The 20,958-nt window shown below is 36.4% G+C and overlaps 1 protein-coding gene across 1 annotated transcript in view; it reads right to left on the reverse strand.

The window, feature by feature from the left end:
- IFT74 (intraflagellar transport 74) overlaps nucleotides 1–20,958 on the reverse strand; it is a 102,282-nt gene that overhangs the window by 77,104 nt on the left and 4,220 nt on the right. The window contains exons 3-8 of the mRNA XM_032300014.1: nucleotides 14,155–14,290; nucleotides 12,167–12,215; nucleotides 8,363–8,461; nucleotides 8,169–8,229; nucleotides 4,230–4,289; nucleotides 2,764–2,825 (exon numbers count right to left, since the gene is read on the reverse strand). Coding sequence (XP_032155905.1) covers nucleotides 2,764–2,825; nucleotides 4,230–4,289; nucleotides 8,169–8,229; nucleotides 8,363–8,461; nucleotides 12,167–12,215; nucleotides 14,155–14,290 — 467 coding nt within the window. The remainder of the gene's footprint in view (nucleotides 1–2,763; nucleotides 2,826–4,229; nucleotides 4,290–8,168; nucleotides 8,230–8,362; nucleotides 8,462–12,166; nucleotides 12,216–14,154; nucleotides 14,291–20,958) is intronic.

The raw sequence follows: 20,958 nt of genomic DNA on the forward strand, positions 1-20,958 counted from the left end.
ATTATAACACATGGAATGGAACAGTGGCTAGAGGCATGGACAGAGCAAGGTTAAATATGAGCTGATGGAGCTGGGAGTTGAGTACATAAGGGTATAATATGCTATTTCTGTGTATGTTCAAATTTCTCTATAATAAAGTGTTAAAAATTTATATGTACTTGACAATTCCTTAGAGAAAAGAGACTAAAATAAAATAGATCTATGTCATAATCTACAGAATAGTTATTTAAAAAGTTACACAAATCATAAATTCAGTACAAATGTCTACTGAGAGAAAATAAAAACTATTTAGGATGATATACCTGTAAAATAGAAGAACTTACTAATTTATGATACATACTTGCTTGTGTTTATAGAAAAATGTTTTCAAAGGATGTAAGTATATTATGACTAATATTTCTTTATATATCAATTATACTTTGTTTTAAATCTCAATTATAAGAATGAGATTATAGGAATATAAAATACCTTTTTCTAAATAATGCATAATTCTGCCAAAATCTATCCTAATTATAAGATGCAAATATTAATATTTGAGAAATGTAGCAAAATGAAATATAATTACAGAGGAGCAAAGATTACACTTAAGCTTTTATATTCAAGGGCCTCTATTGAATATGGGATATTCCCTAAGAACTAAACAAAGAAAAATAAATGGGTATAAACTATGTTTACATATATTTTTAAAGGACAACTGATCTTGATTAATACCAAACTAGAAAATGTAGAATTAGAAGAGAATCATTAGTTGAAGCAAGCCTGTGAAACTGAATTAAAGCCAGGTGTCTCACATATTGTTGTGGTAACATATTGAGGCTGTTTTCCCAACTTTGTATGGACAAGTCTTCTATGACAAAGCAGATGGTCAGACCACACTAAATGGTTGTACTAAAAGAGAATGAAAACAGAAGCTTTTTACACCTGTCTTCTCAAGGTATGGCATTTCTTGGTTGCTCTGAACATGTAGAGTCATGATTATAAGGAATTGTCAAGATAGATCTTCGCATTATGGATATGCTGGCCATCTGGTTAACACAAAAAATAAATCTATTCTCCTGCTCTATATAAAAGTAAGCTTCTAACCATAATTTTTGTTCTTTTTTTGTTTTGTTTTTGAGACAGAGTCTTGCTCTGTCACCTAGGCTGGAGTGCAGTGGTGCAATCCCAGCTCACTGCAACCTCCGCCTCCCAGGTTCAAGCGATTCTCGTGTCCCAGCGTTCTGAGTAGCTGGGATTATAAGCACCTGCCACCTCACCCAGCCAATTTTTGTATTTTTAGTAGACATAGGGTTTCGCCATGTTGGCCAGGCTGGTCTTGAACTCCTGACTTCAGGTGATCCACCCACCATGAACAAAATTTTCCTTGTAAAAGGAAAAGGACTACTAGTATTTTGAGTTTCTAAGATGTCATTTTACAGCAGCATCAAATGATACCGGCCAGATACAATGGCTCACGCCTTGTAATCCCAACACTCGAGGAGCCCACGGTAGAAGGACTGCTTGAGCCCAGGAGTTTGAGACTAGCATGGGCAACGTAACAAGACTCTATTTCCACAAGAAACAAAAAATTGGCTGGGCACAGTGGCATGCACCTATAGTCTCAACTACTTGGAAGGCTAAGGCAAAACCACTTGAACCAGGCGTTCAAGTCTGCAGTGAGCCATAAGCATGCCACTACAATTCAGCATGGGCAACAAAGCAAGATTCTCTTAAAAAAAAAAAAAAAAAAAAGGGGTGGGGGGGAAGAGATTCCTGTTTTTAATCAACAGAAGAATTACATTTATCTTTCAAATGTTTTTTCAGTATATTTTAACATCTATTCATCATCAAATATTTACTGTTTTATGCAGAGGTAAAAAGCAAGTGTATTTGGTGATACTGAATTTTGGTAATTAAATATAGTGATTTGGGTTTATTATTGTCCTTGCTCTCAAAGAGACTAATATTAATAAACTTCTGGGAGAAAATGTGCTTGTGTGTGTATTTACACAACATAGCTCATCGTCTGTGTTTATGTTGCCTTAGAATAAATAATTCAAGAATAAAATTTGTGTTGGTTCTAAATTATTTATTCTTCATCAGCTTTTTGATCTTAGAACCAACACAAGTTTTATTATTGAATCATTTAGGATTTTATCTGAGACTGTCTAGTTAACTCAACCTATGCATACCCAGCCTAGGATATGGACCCATCCCAAACAACTGACAAAACACATGAAGAAGTTAACTACATCATGCCTACTACTATCTTTGTAGGCACTACTCCCACTGCCACAATTACGTTATTTCCAGTGTTAGCTGGTATTTAGCCTTTACACAGGATATAAAGATACACATATAATCTATGTATATGATGTAGATTACTAATGTAACTATTAAATATCCATGCTAATGAAATAACGTAAATAGTTGCCTAACGAATAGTGTGTCTTTTACTAGAGTGGGCCTGAAAACACCACAATTCAAATTAGTTAAAAGCCTAGGTTAAAACTAAAAATACTAGATATAAAGATGTTCTTATTCATTGGAAGTTTTCAGCTCTAAGAGCATAAATCCTATTTATGTAAGCTATGTAGTAATATTCTTTATACAGAATTTAGCCATTTAATGGTAAGTAAAGATAACAGATGTATAAGCGACAAAATTTGTGTTGTAAATATTTTTAAATGAAAAAGGCAACGGGGAAATTGCTAAGAAAATTTACAAGGAAATAAATGAATCAATTTAAACTATGAATCTGATTTTTAAATTAGCTATACTTACGCTTGTCTTTCAGTAAATATGACATCCATACTTTGTGTTTCTCGATCATTCTGAGCTTTAAGCTGAATAAACAGTTAACACATAAGTTAGTAATAAATAAAAATTAAACCAAAATTTTTTGTAGGTTATTTTGGTTACGAACTAAGAAATTATTATAATCATCCTAGTGCCACATACAAAGTCTAAGAAAAAAATACAGTAATTGTCTCATTTAACAAACAATACCAGATTTTTTAAAAGTCTTTTTAAGAAGCACTGTAATTTCATACCAAAAATATTCATTGTTCTTCACTGATCTGTCAAATAAATCAATTCAAGTAAATTTATGTAAAAAGCATTTAAAGAATGTATTGAGTGCTAAATAAATATTTGATTAGCAATATGTTAAATTTAGAACCATCACAAGTTTTATTCCTGAATCATTCAGGATATTATCTGAGTATGCCTAATTAATTCTAACGGTGCATACTCAGCCTAGAAAATGGATGCCCTATACCAAACAACTGACAAAACACATCAGGCTTTTACTTTTTACATCTGTCATTGAAATACAATTCTTAATTAGTGAATTCTCTTGTGTTCTAAAGCTAAAAGTAACTAAATTATCATGGTTTTAGAACCTCAAATTTAGAAGAGTCATTTTATAAACTCTATGTCCTCATAGAATAGTCTTTATTCCTGTAAATATATTATAAATTATATAAATTATATATTATATGTTGTTTTCACCCAAATGCTTATAATCAAAATAAGCTAGCTATTAACATGTTTATTGTTTTCTACAAAATAATCTTGGAATATTGAACACAAATTTGTTATTTTATTTTAGATTCAAGGGTGCACGTGCAGGTTTGTTACATGGAGATATTAGATAATGGTGAGGTTTGGGCTCTAGCGAATCCATCCCATCATCCTAATAGTGAACACTGTATCCACAAGGTAATTTTTCCACCCTCATTGCCCTCCTACCATTCCCCTTTTTGGAGTCCCCAGTGTTATGTCCATGTTAAACACAAATTCTCATTTACCAATCAAAGATTAATATTATGTCTGGAGTCATATCTATTTATTTTTCTCCATTGGTTACAAAAACTATGTAAAGTTATCATTTGTCACCATTGAGTATTCAGCAACATTTGTGCATAAACTAAGCCAGAAATATCATAAACTAATATATATAAAAGAAAATGTAGATGGCACTCCCTAACTAATGTTGCATGTGACACCAGTTCAAACACAGTAGATTGACACTAAACATCCACTTAGGAAAGCCAACCAACAGGAAGAAAATTAAAAAGAGCAACTAAGGGAGCTCAACGAATACATACAGTGGTATTTACAATCAGAGTAATATTCATCTCTATTAGCACTTAAAGTTTCATCAAACCATTTCTAGATATAAACGCTTTGTTTTGTAGGATAGGACTTATACAGGTCAATTTGCTTGTATTTATAAATGTTCTTACCATATTGTAATCATTCATTACTTCTTCCATTTCAGTGTTGGTATTAAGTTTATCTACCAACTAAAAACAAAAACGCAAACAAACACCATTCTGTTATTCTTTACACATGTTCTCTATAATTAATAATATAGACATTCAGTCTTAACAAATGAGTAGTAACTTAAGTATTAATACTTTTAAATATTTTCTGTTTTAAGATTAAAAACAAAATTGAGCTACCTAAGTAAGCATATATTATGTACCTGGCCAATAAATAAACTACACTGTTAATATGGATAAATGAGCAGTAATTAACTACTCCTCCTGCAAATCATAGCTTGTAGACTTTTGCCTGCTCTGAAAAGATGGCTGAGCTTATAAATAAGGGTCTGGAAAAGATGAAAGTTTTGGAAAGATCTATCACTCTCTCTTCCCTTGCCAATGCCCCCAAGGAGAGACGAATGTTAGCAGATTTACAAATTTACACTAGTAAAAATGTAAAAATATTTTTTAAATTATCAACAGGGCTTGCACAGATGGAACAGCAGTAAGCCTACTTTAAAAAGTTAGGCAAGGATATCAATTGCCAACACAGGGTATTTACCTAGTTCAAACACTATTCCACATGTATTAACTCACTTAATTTTTACACTCACTCTATGAAGTAGATATGACTGTACACATTTTACAGATAAAGAAATTTAGCAAGTGATAGAATCAGAATGTGAACAGAGGTCTACTAAAAGCAAACTATTTCAGTATGACATTTATCACATTTTTCACTCATGATATAAGTAAGTGCTAAGAAGACCTAACATTTATTGAGTGCCAACTATATGTCAGATACCCAGCTAACTGCTCGTATCAGGTATTAGCTCATTAATTCTATAAATAGCGTATTTTACATGGTAGTTATTTATTTATTTATTTATTTTTGAGATAGAATTTCGCTCTTGTTGCTCAGGCTGGAGTGCAACAGTGTAATCTTGGCTCACCACAACCTCCGCTAACAGTGTTCAAGCAATACTTCTACCTCAGCCTCCCAAGTAGCTGGGATTAGAGGCACGCACCACCATGCTCAGCAAATTTTTTGCATTTTTAGTAGAGATGGGGTTTCTCTATGTTGGTCAGGCTGGTCTCAAACTCCCGACCTCAGGTGATCTGCCCACCTCAGTCTCCCAAAGTGCTGGCATTACAGGCGTGAGCCACCGTGCCTGGACCATGCTAGTATTTTATATGAAGTAATATGCCTAATGTGTTCTAGAGTAACTAAAATTCCCTTTCATCTAATGTCATTTCATACCTTATAAAAACTATTTTTCTCATATTTAAAGCAGAACATCATTTACTAAAGAAAATCCCACTGAATAACGGGCTCCACAAAATGTTTGTTATGAATTGTGTAGTCCAGTGAATTTACGAATTATAAGAGTGCTGGCTGCAATGGCTCACACTTATAATCCTAGCACTTTGGGAAGCTGAAGCAGAAGGATCACTTGAGCCCAGGAGTTCAAGATCATCCTGGGCAACATACCAAGACCCCATCTCTCTAAAAAATTTAAAAATTAGCCAGGCATAGTGGCATGCACCTATAGTCCCAGCTACTTGGGAGGCTGATACAGGAAGATCACTTGTGCCCAGGAGTTCGAGGCTGCAGTGAACTACAATCATGCTACTGTACTCCAGCCAGAGCAAGAAAGCAAGACACTGTGTCTAAAAATCAATTTAAAAATTAAAAAATAAAAACAGTCCAGGCACAATGGCTTATGTCTGTAATCCCAGCACTTTGGGAGGCCAAGGTGATAGGAGTATAAAGCAGTTCAAACACTGTGAAAGCAGTGTGGCGATTCCTCAAAAAGCTGAAAACAGAACTACCATTCAACCCATCAATCCCATTACTGGGTGTATACCCAAAGGAATATAAATCATTCTACCATAAAGACACATGCTATTATTTTATTTTAGATTCAAGGGTACATGTGCATGCCCCTAGATAGCTGGAGCCTAGGAGTTTGAGACCAGTATGGGCAACATGGCCAAACCTCATCTCAACAAAAAATACAAAAAATTAGTCCAGTGTGATGGCATGTGCCTGTACATTCAGCTGCTTGGGAGGCTGAGGTGGGAGAATCAATTGAGCTCAGAAGGTCTAGGCTGCAGTGAGCCATGACTGAGCCACTGCATTCCAGCTCGAGCAACAGAGCGAAACTCTGTCTCAAAAAAACGAAAAACAGAAACAAAACAAAACAAAAACAAACAAAAAACCCACCACCACCAATAACAACAAAAAGTTATACTATAATCAGCAAAATTTCACTGATAAACACAAGGTAACAATATTAAGTAGGTATATCATAACTTGTCCTAACCATTATGATAGAAGGTTTATTTCTTATAACATTATTTCTTAATAAGGGTGGTGAGATAAAAATTTGTCTCTTTCATTAAATCCAGACACTACTGCTGCCTAAAGCACCTAAAGAGTTAGAAGAAAAAAAAGTCTGACACTAGAAATTTTCATGGAGCCAATTTCACCCAAGGATTGAGCAGTTATCAACACTTCCAGAGGGATTGTGTCTTCTTAAAGTCCATAGGTAGAAGCATCTTTGGTGGAACTATGTTTATGTTATATACTCTATTTTGACAGAATGTATACAATATTTAGAGTAAAACATACAGGTGGTGGCAATTTGTATGTTGAATAATTAAATTTTAAAATTTTGAAGATGACAACACTCGATAAAGTTAAAATGTGTTTTTAAAGCAATGATCATTGATAGAATCATTGATAGGACAGGATTCATAGAGTTAATGAATTTTAGCTACTTTTAAAATTATTTAAATTATTACTTTAATATTTTTTAGGGAGAAAAGCATGTGTGCATTTGTGTATGTGTTAGTAAACATATTTTACAAAAAACATTGGAAGAATACATACTAATCTGTTAAGCTAAGTTATTTCTAGAGAGGGAAATGAAGCAGAAAATAAAGGGACACTTTGTTGTACTTTTTATGGTTTCATCTTTCACAATAATTATGTATTCATGTATTACTTGATATTTTAAATAAATTAATAACTGTTTTTTCATCAAATGTTTTGTTTTTTAAATTTTTAAAATTTTTATTTTAGGTTCAGGGGTACATGTGCAGGTTTGTTGTACAGGTAAACTGTCAACGGTGGGGTTGACGTGGGGGTTTATTATGCAGATTATTTTGTCACCCAGGTAGTAAGCTAGTACCCAATACTTTTTCTGATCCTTTCCCTCTGTTTTTCCCATCTATGTGTTCTTAAAATTTAGCTTCCACTTATAAGTGAGAACATGCAGTATTTGGTTTTCTGTTCCTGTGTTAGTTTGCTAAGAATAATGGCCTCCAGTTCCAACCATGTTCCTGCAAAGGACTTGATCTTGTTCTTTTTTATGACTACATAGTATTTCATGGTATATATGTACCACATTTTCTTTATCCAGTTTGCCATTGATTGGCATTTACATTGATTCCGGGTCTTTGCTACTGTAAATAGTGCACCAATGAACACATGTGTGCATGTGTCTTTATGGTGGAATGATTTATATTCCTTTGGGTATACACCTAGTAGTTCTGTTTTCAGCTTTTTGAGGATTGCCACACCGCTTTCACAGTGTTTGAACTAATTTACGCTCCTACCAATAGTGTATAAGCATTCCCTTTTCTCTGCAACTTCACCAGCCTCTGTTATTTCTGACTTTTTAGTAATAGCCATTCTGACTGGTGTGAGATGGTATATTATGGTTCTGATTTGCATTTCTCTAATGATCAGTGATGATGAGCTTCTTTTCATACACTTATCGGCTGCATGTTTGTCTTCTTTCAGAAAGTATCAGTGCATGTCCTTTGCCTACTAAAATAATGTATTTTTAAAGCAGTAGTAAAAACTAATGAGAATATTCACAGTAAATTCTCTCAGAAAAGATACAATACCATGTTGTAGTCTGCTAGCTGTCCTTGAAACTCTTTTATTTCAACAGCTAAAGTCTCGGCCCTGCAAGTGTACAAAAAATACATTCATAAATATATACAAATAAGGAAATGAATATTACAAACAATATGGATAACTACAAATTTACTATTATAACTACAAAATACTGAAGTAATACTGAATACTTATTACTCACCTCTTTTCATATGACAAATACACTGAATTCTCTTGATTGTACATTTCTATTTCCTTCTGAAGTCTATTAACTTCAGTTGTAAGTTCACTTATTTTACTTCTATTTGAAAAGAAATAAGAATGTCAGCAATGCTTCTAATCCAGAAAACTCTAGTTAAGCAAAATTTAAACTTTTCATTAATATATAACAATAACGTAAATAGTTCTGTGAAGTTCACTAAAGAATGCAAAAAGTTTAGGTAGCTTCTTTCTTTTTTTTTTTGAGACAGAATCTTGCTGTCACCAGGTGCCAGGCTGGAGTGAAGTGGCGCAACCTCGGCTCACTGCAACCTCCACCTCCCAGGTTCAGGCAATTCTCCTGCCTCAGCCTCCCGAGTAGCTGGGACCACAGGCATGGGCCACCACACCCAGCTAATTTTTGTATTTTAGAAGAGACTGGATTTCACTATGTTGGCCAAGATGGTCTCGATCTCTTGGCCCTATGATCCGCCCGCCTCAGCCTCCCAAAGTACTGGGATTATAGGCGTGAGGCAGTGCGCCTGGCCTAGGTGGCTTATTTCATTAAGAATGAGGTATAACCTGGCTGGGCGTGGTGGCTCATGCCTATAATCCCAGCACTTTGGGGGGGCCAAGGTAGGCAGATCACTTGAGGTCAGGAGTTCAAGACCAGCCTTGCCAAGGTGGTGAAACCCCATCCCTACTCAAAATACAAAAATTAGCCAGGTGTGGTGGTACACACATGTAGTCCCAGCTACTATGGAGGCTGAGGCAGGAGAATAGCTTGAACCTGGGGGGTGGAGGTTCCAGTGAGCCAAGATCATGCCACTACACTCCAACCTGCCTGGGAGACAGAGTGAGACTCCATCTCAAAAAAAAAAAAAAAAAAAAAGAGTTATATCTCATCCTATCCTACTCAACTGATCAGAAACTGACATAGATTCATAACGAAAGATGAAACAGAACCAGAATGAAAGCCTGGTCAAACTAGTACAAGCCATAGGCAGATTTACGTGCCTATTACCATCACAGCTTTTGCTACCCTCTAGAGGACAGTTTCTCAATAGTAGCACTAATGACATTTTTTCGGTGATTAGTACTTCGTGCTGAGAGATATTTTGTACACTGTAGAATGTTTACCAGCATCCTGGGTCTGAATATCGGTAGCACTTCCTCCAACCTCACTTATGACAACCAGAAACATGCATAGAAATTGCCAAAGCTTCCTTGGGGGGGCAAAATCACCACAAGGTGAGAACCACTGTGCTAGAGCCAGACAATTGCACAAACAGCTAGAACTATTCTTTGATGTAGAAGCACAAATCCTGGAGGACAAAGGCAATATAATCATTAGGAATAACTATATTTCCTTTCCTTCTTTTGATTAAAAAGTGGCTGAATATCAGAGATACTAAACAACTGATGGCCTTACTATCTTTCTTACTAAGCTTTGAAAACCAATGAAGGAAAACCATATTTTTCTTTATTGCCTTCTAGGAATTTGAAAATCAAAAAGATCCAGGTAACTGGGCACAGTGGCTCACACCTGTAATCCCAGCACTTTGGGAGACCAAGGTGGGCGAATCATGAGGTCAGGAAATCGAGACCATCCTGAGCAACATGGTAAAACCCCCGTTTCTATTAAAAATACAAAAATTAGCTGGGTGTGGTGGCGCGTGCCTGTAATCCCAGCTACTCAGAAGGCTGAGGCAAGAGAAACACTTGAACCCAGGAGGCAGAGGTTGCAGTGAGCCAAGATTGCTCCACTGCACTCCAGTCTGGTGACAGAGCAAGACTCCATCTCAAAAAAAATAAAAAATGAAGAAAACGTAGCAGGGCTTTAGGGCATAATGGAAGGGTGGATTAAACAAAAGAGAAATAAAGAGAAAGAAGATACAAATAATGTGCCAAGAAAATAAAGTAAAATGGAAAGATGGAGATAGGACAGCAGAACATATAAGCGGAGAAAATGCTAAGATTAAGAAAAAGTTGTTGATTTAGAGATGCATCCCCGGAGACACATAACAAAAATTTATGAGGTTGAGTGCAGTGGCTCACGCCTCTAATCCCAGCGCTTTGGAAGGCCTAGGCAGGTGGATCACCTGAGGTCAAGGAGTTTGAGACTAGCCTGGCCAACACGGTGAAACTCCATCTCTATAAAAATAGAAAAATTAGCCAGGCATGGTGGGAGGCACCTGTAATGCCAGCTACTCGAAGATTGTAGGCATGACGCTGAGCCAGGAGAATCATTTGAAACTGGGGGGGGTGAAGGTTGCAGTGAGGTGAGATCCTATCATTGCACTCCAGCCTGGGAGACAAGAGCAAAACTCGGTCTCAAAAAAAAAAAAGCATATGAATTAATTAAAATTAGGCCACATTCATAGCAATTGACCAAATACATACTTATATAACTCTGCACGGATGCCTGGCACGGTGGCTTATGCCTGTAATCCTAGCACTTTGGGAGGCCAAGGCTGGCAGATCACAACGTCAGCGGTTCAAGACCAGCCTGGTCAAGGTGGTGAAACCCCATCTCTACTAATACAAAAAAATTTAGCCGGGAATGGTAGTACATGCCTATCATCTCAGCTACTTGGGAGGCTGAGGCAGGAGAAGCCCTTGAACCCTGAAGGTGGAGGTTGCAGTGAGCCAAGATCACACGCCATTGCACTCTAGCCTGGGCAACAGAGTGAGACTTTGTCTCAAAAAAATAAGCTATGAGGTCAGGTGTGCTGGTAGCTCATGCCTATAATCCCATAATCCCAGCAGTTTGGGAAGTTGAGGCAGGCAGATCGCTTGAACTGAGGAGTTCAACGTTGCAGTGAACTGTGATCATGCCACTGTACTCCAGCCTGGGCAACAGAGTGAGACTCTGTCTCTAAACTATAAATTAAATTAAATTTAATTTAATTTAAAAGTAGGCTATGGTTTGAACGTTTGTGTCCCTCCAAAATGCATGTCAAAACTTAATCTCTAATGCAATAGTATTAAGAGGCAGAAACTTTAGGACATAATCAGGCCATGAAGGCTGTGTCTTCATGGATAGAATTAGTGATTTATAAAAGGGCTGAAGTAGCTAGGCACCTTTTGCCCTTCTACTCTTCTGCCACGAGGACACCGAAGCTGCTGGCACCTTGAACTTGGACTTCCCAGTCTCCAGAACAGTAAGAAATAAATTTCTATTACTTATAAATTACCCAATCTCAGGTATTTTATTATAGCAGCACAAACAAAGTCACATACATGCAAATTCATAAAATTATAAATCTCAGCCTAATTATACTATCACATTTATTTATTTATTTTTTATTTTTTATTTATTTTTTTTGAGACAAGAGTCTCGCTCTTGTTACCCAGGCTGGAGTGCAATGGCGCGATCTCGGCTCACCGCAACCTCCGCCTTCTGGGTTCAGGCAATTCTCCTGCCTCAGCCTCCTGAGTAGCTGGGATTACAGGCACGTGCCACCATGCCCAGCTAATTTTTTGTATTTTTAGTAGAGACGGGGTTTCACCATGTTGACCAGGATGGTCTCGATCTCTTGACCTCGTGATCCACCCGCCTCGGCCTCCCAAAGTGCTGGGATTACAGGCTTGAGCCACCGCGCCCGGCCTATCACATTTATTTTACAGCATAGCCAAATTAACCAGAAATTGTTGGAATACAAAATAATTCTTAGAAATCAATAGACACCTAATTATCCTAATAAGTACCATAGCTAAAATTTCAAATTAAAGTTATATACTCTATTTTGACAGAATGTACACAATATTTCAAGTAAAACAGGATGTAAAGACATGTTTAACATACCTAAGAAGTCCAAGATAGTAAGACTTGTCTAAAATTTGCCTCTGGGGACCTAAAAAAATGTTTTAAGTGTTAGTGTTCAGTTTTGAAATGCCAACAAAATAGCAAGTCCAAAGCACAATCAGAATTACACTCAAAATTCTAAAGACAGTCTTCATGAATGCCGCAATGAATCAAGAAGAATCACTGAAACAGAAAAGAAAACTAGTATCTTAGAACTATGACACAGGGGAAGCTTCAATGAAAACTACAAGGATGGGGCCAGAAGTGGGCCTGTTAAGGCAGCAGACTCTACAGAACAGGCTGATGGAATGAAAATTGAGTCTAAGGGAATCTAGAACAGAGCTGTCCAAAGTAACTTTCTGCAGTGACAGAAATATTCTAAATTAACACTGTCCAAAAAAGTGGGCAGTGGGACTACAGAGCATTTAAAATTTGGCTGATGCTGCTGGGGAACTGATTTAAATTTAAGTAGCTATTTCTGACTACTGGCTGTCATATTAGACATTGCAGACATTCCTCGATGTGAGAAAATGATTCTGATTTTTTACAATTTGTCTCAGAGACTTTTTTAGAAATGGTCTTACATTTCAGTATAACTAAGAAAGTATTCCTACGTTAAATGTCTTAAACCTGGTAAGAGACAAAGTGCCCTGCAAAGTATGAGAAGACTAGGTGTATTTACTAAAAGGTTTATGCTGAGTAGTAGAGGTAATATATTATACTGGGAAATAGGGCACTAGAGAGAAAGTAAGAATGAAATTCACAGCAGATAGCTGTGTGTAGTGGTAATATTCAGAATTCTCTCATAAAAGACTTTGACGTATACTGGTAGAAACAAACAATCTTAAATTATATTGGTTCTGTTTTAAAGGATAAATTAATACGGAAATAAACGTTTGGTAATTTACTGTAGAATTTTAATATGTTTCTACCATAATGTTTTAAAATAATATTAAACATATAAATATTTCTGTGCATACATTTTCAAAGACTAGTTAAGTGACTAATTTTGAATTATTTTTTCATAGTACTCATAATCATTAAGCAAACATTTCTAAACAATCAATTGAATTTTAATATTTAGTGATCTAAATATTATTAGAATGTAGATGAGAAAGTTTAAGTTTCTTGAAAGGAATGATATACTATATTATAGAAAGTAGTATATATGATATGTTATAATTAATTTTGGACTAGCAGAATATCTTCATTCCTGATAAATCATCTGTCAAAACTACAGAAAGCAGAAAACTCTAAAGCAGTTCATCACAGGCTACTGACCACTGCCTATAATAAAAATGAATAAATAAATAAGGCGTTTACCATACTTTGGTTTATATATACCACAGATCTAAATTTTAAACTATAATATATATTTGTATTCTTATGTTTCTTTAAATACATATACAGAAGCATAATGAGAGATTTAATATAAATCTATGTGTTAGCCTCATTTCCTTATATAAGTATTAGAACAGACACTAATTATTGGAAGAAAATAACATTTCTTGACTCACTCTCATAAATACACAAGTATTTTAAGTATCACTTTGATATAGTAACCATCCAAACTATTTCAGAGTATTTTTATATAGTACTAAAAATCTAATTTTCAATCTTGAACTTTTCTTGAATATTATTTCAAAGTTCTTCAAGTTATACTATAGCTCCATGTCAGAAAAATGAAGATCGAAAAAGCTCACATCTGTACATAGCTAATTCAGAATGTTTTTCCATGTTCATTCTGTTGTTTATACCTTACAATAATTTTGTGAATTAAATAACAATTAAATGCTATAATTCTGATTACATGCCATAATTTCATGTAATAATTCTTATATGCTATAATTCTGATTTAATAAAATGGTACTGTAATACTTACTATACAAAATATACCCAACTTTCTCTTTCTTTTTCTTTTATTGTTCACAATTATTTATTTCTTATAAAACACAGACCCAAATAGATACTCATCTTAAAATAGGTACCTTTCATCCCAGTTTTCATTCCAGTCAAACCTTGTTGTGTCACAGGACGATCGGCAACTTTGATTTGAGAAGACAGAACTCCACCCGTCCCTATGGGACCACCACGAGAGCCTGGCCTTGCCGTCCCAGGTGGCATCTAAATGACAAACAAGATTTCATTTTTGGTAAACTGGAAAAAACACTGTACATCTACTATTGTAAGACCGCAAAGACAACATTCAAATTACAATTAAATTTATCTCTTCTTTGGAGCATATTCTATAGCTCTTTGAAACCTGCCAGTGGTAGTTTTTAAGTGGTCTTCCGTTGGGTGGCTTTGTTGTTTGTACATTAACTGTGTTTAATTCAACTTTCGTGCCCTTAATAATGTCTAACAAGTCTTTTTTTCGTATTTTCCTTTACACTGTCTTGGCTGTCTGAGGTCTCCTTGGAAGAATCAATAATTCAAATAGACTGCTCAACTTTCTTGCTACAGATTGTGCAGTTAGTGCCAAAATATCTTTGGATATTATTTTATGTCCTGGAAAGAAGCATTAATGAAAAAAAAATGAAAACAAAACAAAACAAAACAAAAAAAACCACCACAATTTACTGGATTTGTAAAAACTTCCTTATTTTTTAAATGTCTGAATTATTAAATACTGTTATTCAATTTATTAGCAAATTTATTTAACATTTAATTTTCTATGAATATTTAAAAATACATTTCATGAAAATTTAGAATTCTATATGTAGATATTATTTATAATACCTCCAAACAGGAAAGGAGCTAAATGTCCACAGTAGAAAAAGGTTAAATAAGTTACAGTATGTAAAAAGGGCAGTTTAAGTTGGATGTGGTGGCTCACACCTGTAATCTCAGCACTTTGGAAGGCCAAGGCAGGTGGATCACTTGAGGTAAGAATTTCGAAACCAGCCTGGCCAACATGGTGAAACCTCATCTCTACTAAAAATACAAAAGTTAGCCAGGTGTGGGTGGCACATGTCTGTAATCCCAGCTACTTAAGAGGCTGAGGCATGAGAATCGCTTGAACCCGGGACATCAAGGCTGCGGTGAGCTGAGATCATGCCACTGCATTCTAGCTTGGGTGACAGAGTGAGACTCAGCCTCAAAATAAATAAATAAAATAAATAAAAATAAAAAGGCAGGCCGGGCGCGGTGGCTCATGCCTGTAATCCCAGCACTTTGGGAGTCCAAGGCAGGCGAATCACGATGTCAGGAGTTTGAGACCAGCCAGGCCAGCATGGTGAAACCCCGTCTCTACTGAAAATACAGAAAATTAGCTGAGTGTAGTGGTAGGTGCCTATAGTCCCAGCTACTCAGGAGGCTGAGGCAGGAGAATCACTTGAGCCTGGGACACGGAGATTGCAGTGAGCTGGCATCACGCCACTGTACTCCAGCCCTGGCAACAGAGCAAGACTCCGTCTCAAAAAATAAATAAATAAAAAGGCAGTTTACAAAATAGTATTTATAATTCTGTGTTTGTTTTAGAGACAAGAGCTAACTATGTTACTCAGGCTGGTCTTGAACTACTGGCCTAAAGAGATCCTTCTGCCTCAGCCATCCGAGCAGCTGGGAATGCAGGTGCAAGTTACCGTGCCTGGTTCATAACTCTACTTTTTTAAAACAAAAAAGGCTGGAAGTTTGGGCATGGTGGCATGCACCAACAGTCCCAGCTACTTGGTGAGGTCTGACATGAGAGGATTGTTTAAAATCCAGGAGTTCGAGGTCAGCCTGGAGAACATAGGCCATCTTTTAAAAAAAATAAAGAATAAAGATAAAAATAATTTTTTTAAAAACTATATGAAAAATAGTAATTATGATCTACAAATAATGATATTATAGTTGATTTTTCTTTTATTCTTTATACAATTTGGTATTTACACCTTATTACAGTGAGTATATATTACCTTTAAAAATTAAGAGAAAATAAGAAAACTTTAATCATGTAAAAACAAATGGATATAAATCTATCCTAAGATGATGATGTAAGTACTGAAGGGCTTACATTATTAAACAAGCATTCATATTACTACTCAATATGATTCTCTACTTCAGATATGCAAAATCCAATATAACATTATATACCCTCAGGAAAGGCCAGAAGACTCCCTTTATGTCAGTTCATATAATATATTCAGGCATGAAAACATAAAAAAGACAACCTGAAACTGTTCCAAAATAATTGTCTTTCATCTAGTTATCTTCCTTACTCTCTTTTCTCCCCATCTCCATCAAAGAATAAAGTAGAAGGCCGGGCGCGGTGGCTCATGCCTGTAATCCCAGCACTTTGGGAGGCCGAGGCAGGTGGATCACGAAGGCAAGAGATCGAGACCATCCTGGTCAACATGGTGAAACCCTGTCTCTACTAAAAATACAAAAAATTAGCTGGGCATGGTGGCGCGTGCCTGTAATCCCAGCTACTCAGGAGGCTGAGGCAGGAGAATTGCCTGAACCCAGGAGGCGGAGGTTGCGGTGAGCCGAGATCGCGCCATTGCACTCCAGCCTGGGTAACAAGAGCGAAACTCCATCTCAAAAAAAAAAAAAAAAGAGTAAAGTAGAACATTAAATGTGGGGTAAAAATTTTAGATAGGGGTTAGATACAACCACTGCTATTCATTTTTATTGTTGCTAATTTTCTTAGCTCACAGCTTTAATCCAATCAGACAACATTGGTAACATAGTTCTTAAGTGGTTCTAAGAATTACTTGGGAATTATTTTGAGCACAGGGTCCAGGAATAGTACTAATACTAGAGAATGTGTTAGACACAGGAAGACTGTCAACTATAAATTCAAATGAAATGAGTTAAGGGTTAACCCGAGTGATCTTTAGAAGAGAATGTTAAATCTCTTCCTCGTAAATTTTCTAAATAATTTCTTCTTTGGCTTTATGCAAGTATAATTGTGAGAGCTACTCAACTAATTATACTTCTTTTTGTTTTCCATTCACCAGATGAAAGTATAGAGAAGAACATATAAGTTAAAACTATACACATTAAAAATAATGAAGTGGATGCATACGTGCTCACTTGGCAACATATTCATAACATATTGCTGAAAGAAATGGACGCGAAAAATAAAAATGTATATAGTACTATCTTGATTTTGGAATAGACCAAAGTCATACAAACCATGTATGTATACGTGTGTGTTTATATATGCATTAAAAAGGGGCAAGCGTGGTGGCTCATGCCCGTAATCCCAGCATTTTGGGAGGCCGAGCCAGGTGGATCACAAGGTCAGGAGTTTCAGACCAGTCTGGCCAACATAGCAAAACCCCGACTCTACTAAAAATAAAAAGAAAAAAAAAATTAGCCAGATGTTGTGGCGTGTGCCTGTAATCCCAGCAACTCAAAACGCTGGGACATGAGAATCGTGTGAACCCAGGAGGCAGAGATTGCAGTAAGCCAAGATCACACCATTGCACTTCAGCCCAGGCAACAGTGCAAGACTTCATCTCAAAAATAAATAAATAAACGCATTAAAAAGTCTAGAAAATACTGTTGATCGTGGTTATACCTACAATAGGAAGGAACCCTAATGCTTCTCCCGTTTGAATTTTTTTTTTTTTTTTGAGACAGAGTCTCGCTCTGTTGCCAGGTGCCAGGCTGGAGTGCAGTGGCATGATCTCAGCTAACTGCAACCTCCACCTCCTGGGTTCAAGCAATTCTCCTGCCTCAGCATCCCAACTAGCTGGGACTACAGGCGCACGCCACCACACCCAGCTAATTTTTTTTATTTTTAGTAGAGACGGGGTTTCACCATGTTGTCCAGGATGGTCTCGATCTCTTGACCTCGTGATCTGCCCACCTCGGCCTCCCAAAGTGCTGGGATTATAGGTGAGAGCCATCGCGCCCAGCCTGTTTGTATGTTTTTTCTTTCGTTTTTTTTTTTTTTTTTCTGTTGTTATAACATTGTTTGTATGTTTTATATAAGCCTTACTATTTTCAAAAATGCAAACATTAAACAATAAACTGCATTAAATGCAAACAAAAATGTAAACATTACATAACCATTAATGTAAACATTAAATGAATGACTTTTTTTTTTTGCAATGACTTTACCACAGCATATTACCAGAATTTCTAAAGCCAAAGTGAAGGAAAGAATTTTTTTTTTTTTTTTTGAGATTGAGTCCCACTCTGTTGCCCAGGCTGGAGTGCAGTGGCATAATCTGGGCTCACTGCAACCTCCACCTCCCGGGTTCAAGCGATTCTCCTGCCTCAGCCACCCAGTATCTGGGATTACAGGCACACACCACCAAGCTCAGCTACATTTTTGTATTTTTAGTAGAGACGGGGTTTCTCCATGTTGGCCAGGCTGGTATCAAATTTCTGACCTCAGGTGATCGACTTGCCTCAGCCTCTGAAAGTTCTAGGATTACAGGCATGAGACACCGCACCCAGACCAGGAAAGAATTTTAAAATTAGTAAGAGAAAAGTATCTAGTCACTTATAAAGACAATCCTATCAGAATAAAAGCAGACTTTTCAGTGAAAATATTACATTCCAGAAGAGAATCAGATGTCATTTTGAAGTGCTGAGAAAACAAACAAACAAACAAACAAAAACTGTCAGCCAAGAATTTTATATCCTGACAGAATAAGATTGATAAATGAAGGAGAAATAAAGTATTTCCAAGACAAGCAAATGCTGAGGGAATGTGTTACCAGTAGGCCTGTCCTACAGTAAATGTTCAAAGGGGTCTTCAACATAGAGATTAAAGGTGGATATACAATATCTCAAAAACACACAAAAATATTTAACTCATAGTTCTTATAAAACAATCACAAAGGAGGAGGACAAAATAATTAAATGTCAATATAAAAGAACTTCATCAACCCATAAAAAGAGAAAGAAAGAAACAAATAAATTATTCAACTTAAAAACAACAAACAAAATGACAGGAATAAAGCCTCACATCAATATTAAACATAAATGTGATGTAAATGAATTGAATGATTTACTTAAAAGATACATATTAGCAGAAGATTTAAAAACAAAATGGCCAGGCGTGGTGGCTCACACCTGTAATCTCAGCACTTTGGGAGGCCGAGGCCAGTGGATCACCTGTCAGGAGTTCAAGACCAGCCTGGCTAACGTCATCAAACCCTGTCTGTACTAAAAATACAAAAATTAGCCAGGTGTGGTGGTGTGTGCCTGTAATTCCAGCTACTTAGGAGGTGGAGACAGGAGAATTGCTTGAACCCAGGAGGCAGAGGTTGCAGTGAGCCGAGATCACACCACTACACTCTAGGCTGGGCAACCGGAGGAGAACGGCCCAAAAAAAAATAAATAAACAAAAACAACATCGAACTATATCCTGCCTATGAGAAACGTATCTAGCCCTAAAAGACATATAAATCAAAGGGATTTGGGTGTTTCTCTTTGCTTCTTTGTTTGTGCATTCAGGGCTCTCAGTTTAAAACAATGGGTTTTGAGATATTATGTGCAAGCCTCTTGGTAAAAATAAAAGGGTGGGAGATCAATACCAAAAACTTCAGAAATTATACAAATACATATAAATTAGACCGCAAACTCCTGAACAATGACTGGATCAATAAAGAATTTAAGACAAAAATATAAGAAATTTTTGAAACAAATGAAAAGGAAAACAAAATATACAAAAACCTGCAGGATACATCAAAAACAGTGCTAAGAGGTAAGTTAACAGCATTAAATGCCTACATCCAAAAAGTAGAAAGATTACAAATTAATGACTTAATATCACATATCAAGAAACTAGAAAACCAAAGCCAAACCAAACCCAAAATTAACAAAAGAAAAGAAATAACAATGGTCAGAACATAACTAAAGATCAAAATTTGTAAAATTACAAGTAATCAATGAAGCAAAAATTTGGTTTTTCAAAAAGATAAAGTTCATAAATCACTAGCTAGACTGACCAAAAAAGGAAAAGGAAACATCCAAATAAACACAATCAGAAATGAAAAATAATTCTTCTGGATCTTGTCCAAGACCATCAAAGTGATCCCTCTACAAGTCTACAAGAGTAACAGCATTACTGGGCATGGGGTATCCCCAAATGCAGATATAGCTGCAGTGACCAAAAATATAACTGACAACACCCAAATCTCTTTGAATACTTAGAAAGCCTTCCCAAGAAGAATGGGTACAAACAAGCCCAGACTAAGAAGATTACATTAAGTTTCTCTTGGCTTATTTCTTTGTTTGTGCCATCAGTGCTCTCAGTTTAAAACAATGGGTTTTAAGGTATTACGTGCAAGCCTCTTGGTAACCTCAAATCAAAAAACATACAACACACACACACACAGACTACCACCAGAGAAAATCACTTTCACTAAAAGGAAGAGAAGAAGGAAGGAAAGAAGGAAGAGAAGACCACAAAACAATCAGAAAACAAAACAAAAGGAGCAAGTCCTGAATGTAAATAGACTAAACTCTCCAATCAAAAGACACAGGGTGGTTGAATGGATAAAAAGTCAAGATCCAAAGATCTACTGCCTAAAAGAAACATACTTTACCTATAAAGACACATGGGAGGCCGGGCGCGGTGGCTCACGCTTGTAATCCCAGCACTTTGGGAGGCTGAGGCAGGTGGATCACGAGGTCAAGAGATCGAGACCATCCTGGTCAACATGGTGAAACCCTGTCTCTACCAAAAATACAAAAATTAGCTGGGCATGATGGCGCACATCTGTAGTCCCAGCTACTGGGGAGGCTGAGGCAGGAGAATTGCTTGAACCCAGGAGACGGAGGTTGCGGTGAGCCGAGATCGCGCCATTGCACTCCAGCCTGGGTAACAAGAGCGAAACTCCGTC

This window comes from Sapajus apella, unplaced genomic scaffold, assembly GCF_009761245.1.
Source record: "Sapajus apella isolate SASKATOON/1434 unplaced genomic scaffold, GSC_monkey_1.0 scaffold42, whole genome shotgun sequence".
NCBI classification, from domain to species: domain Eukaryota; kingdom Metazoa; phylum Chordata; class Mammalia; order Primates; family Cebidae; genus Sapajus; species Sapajus apella.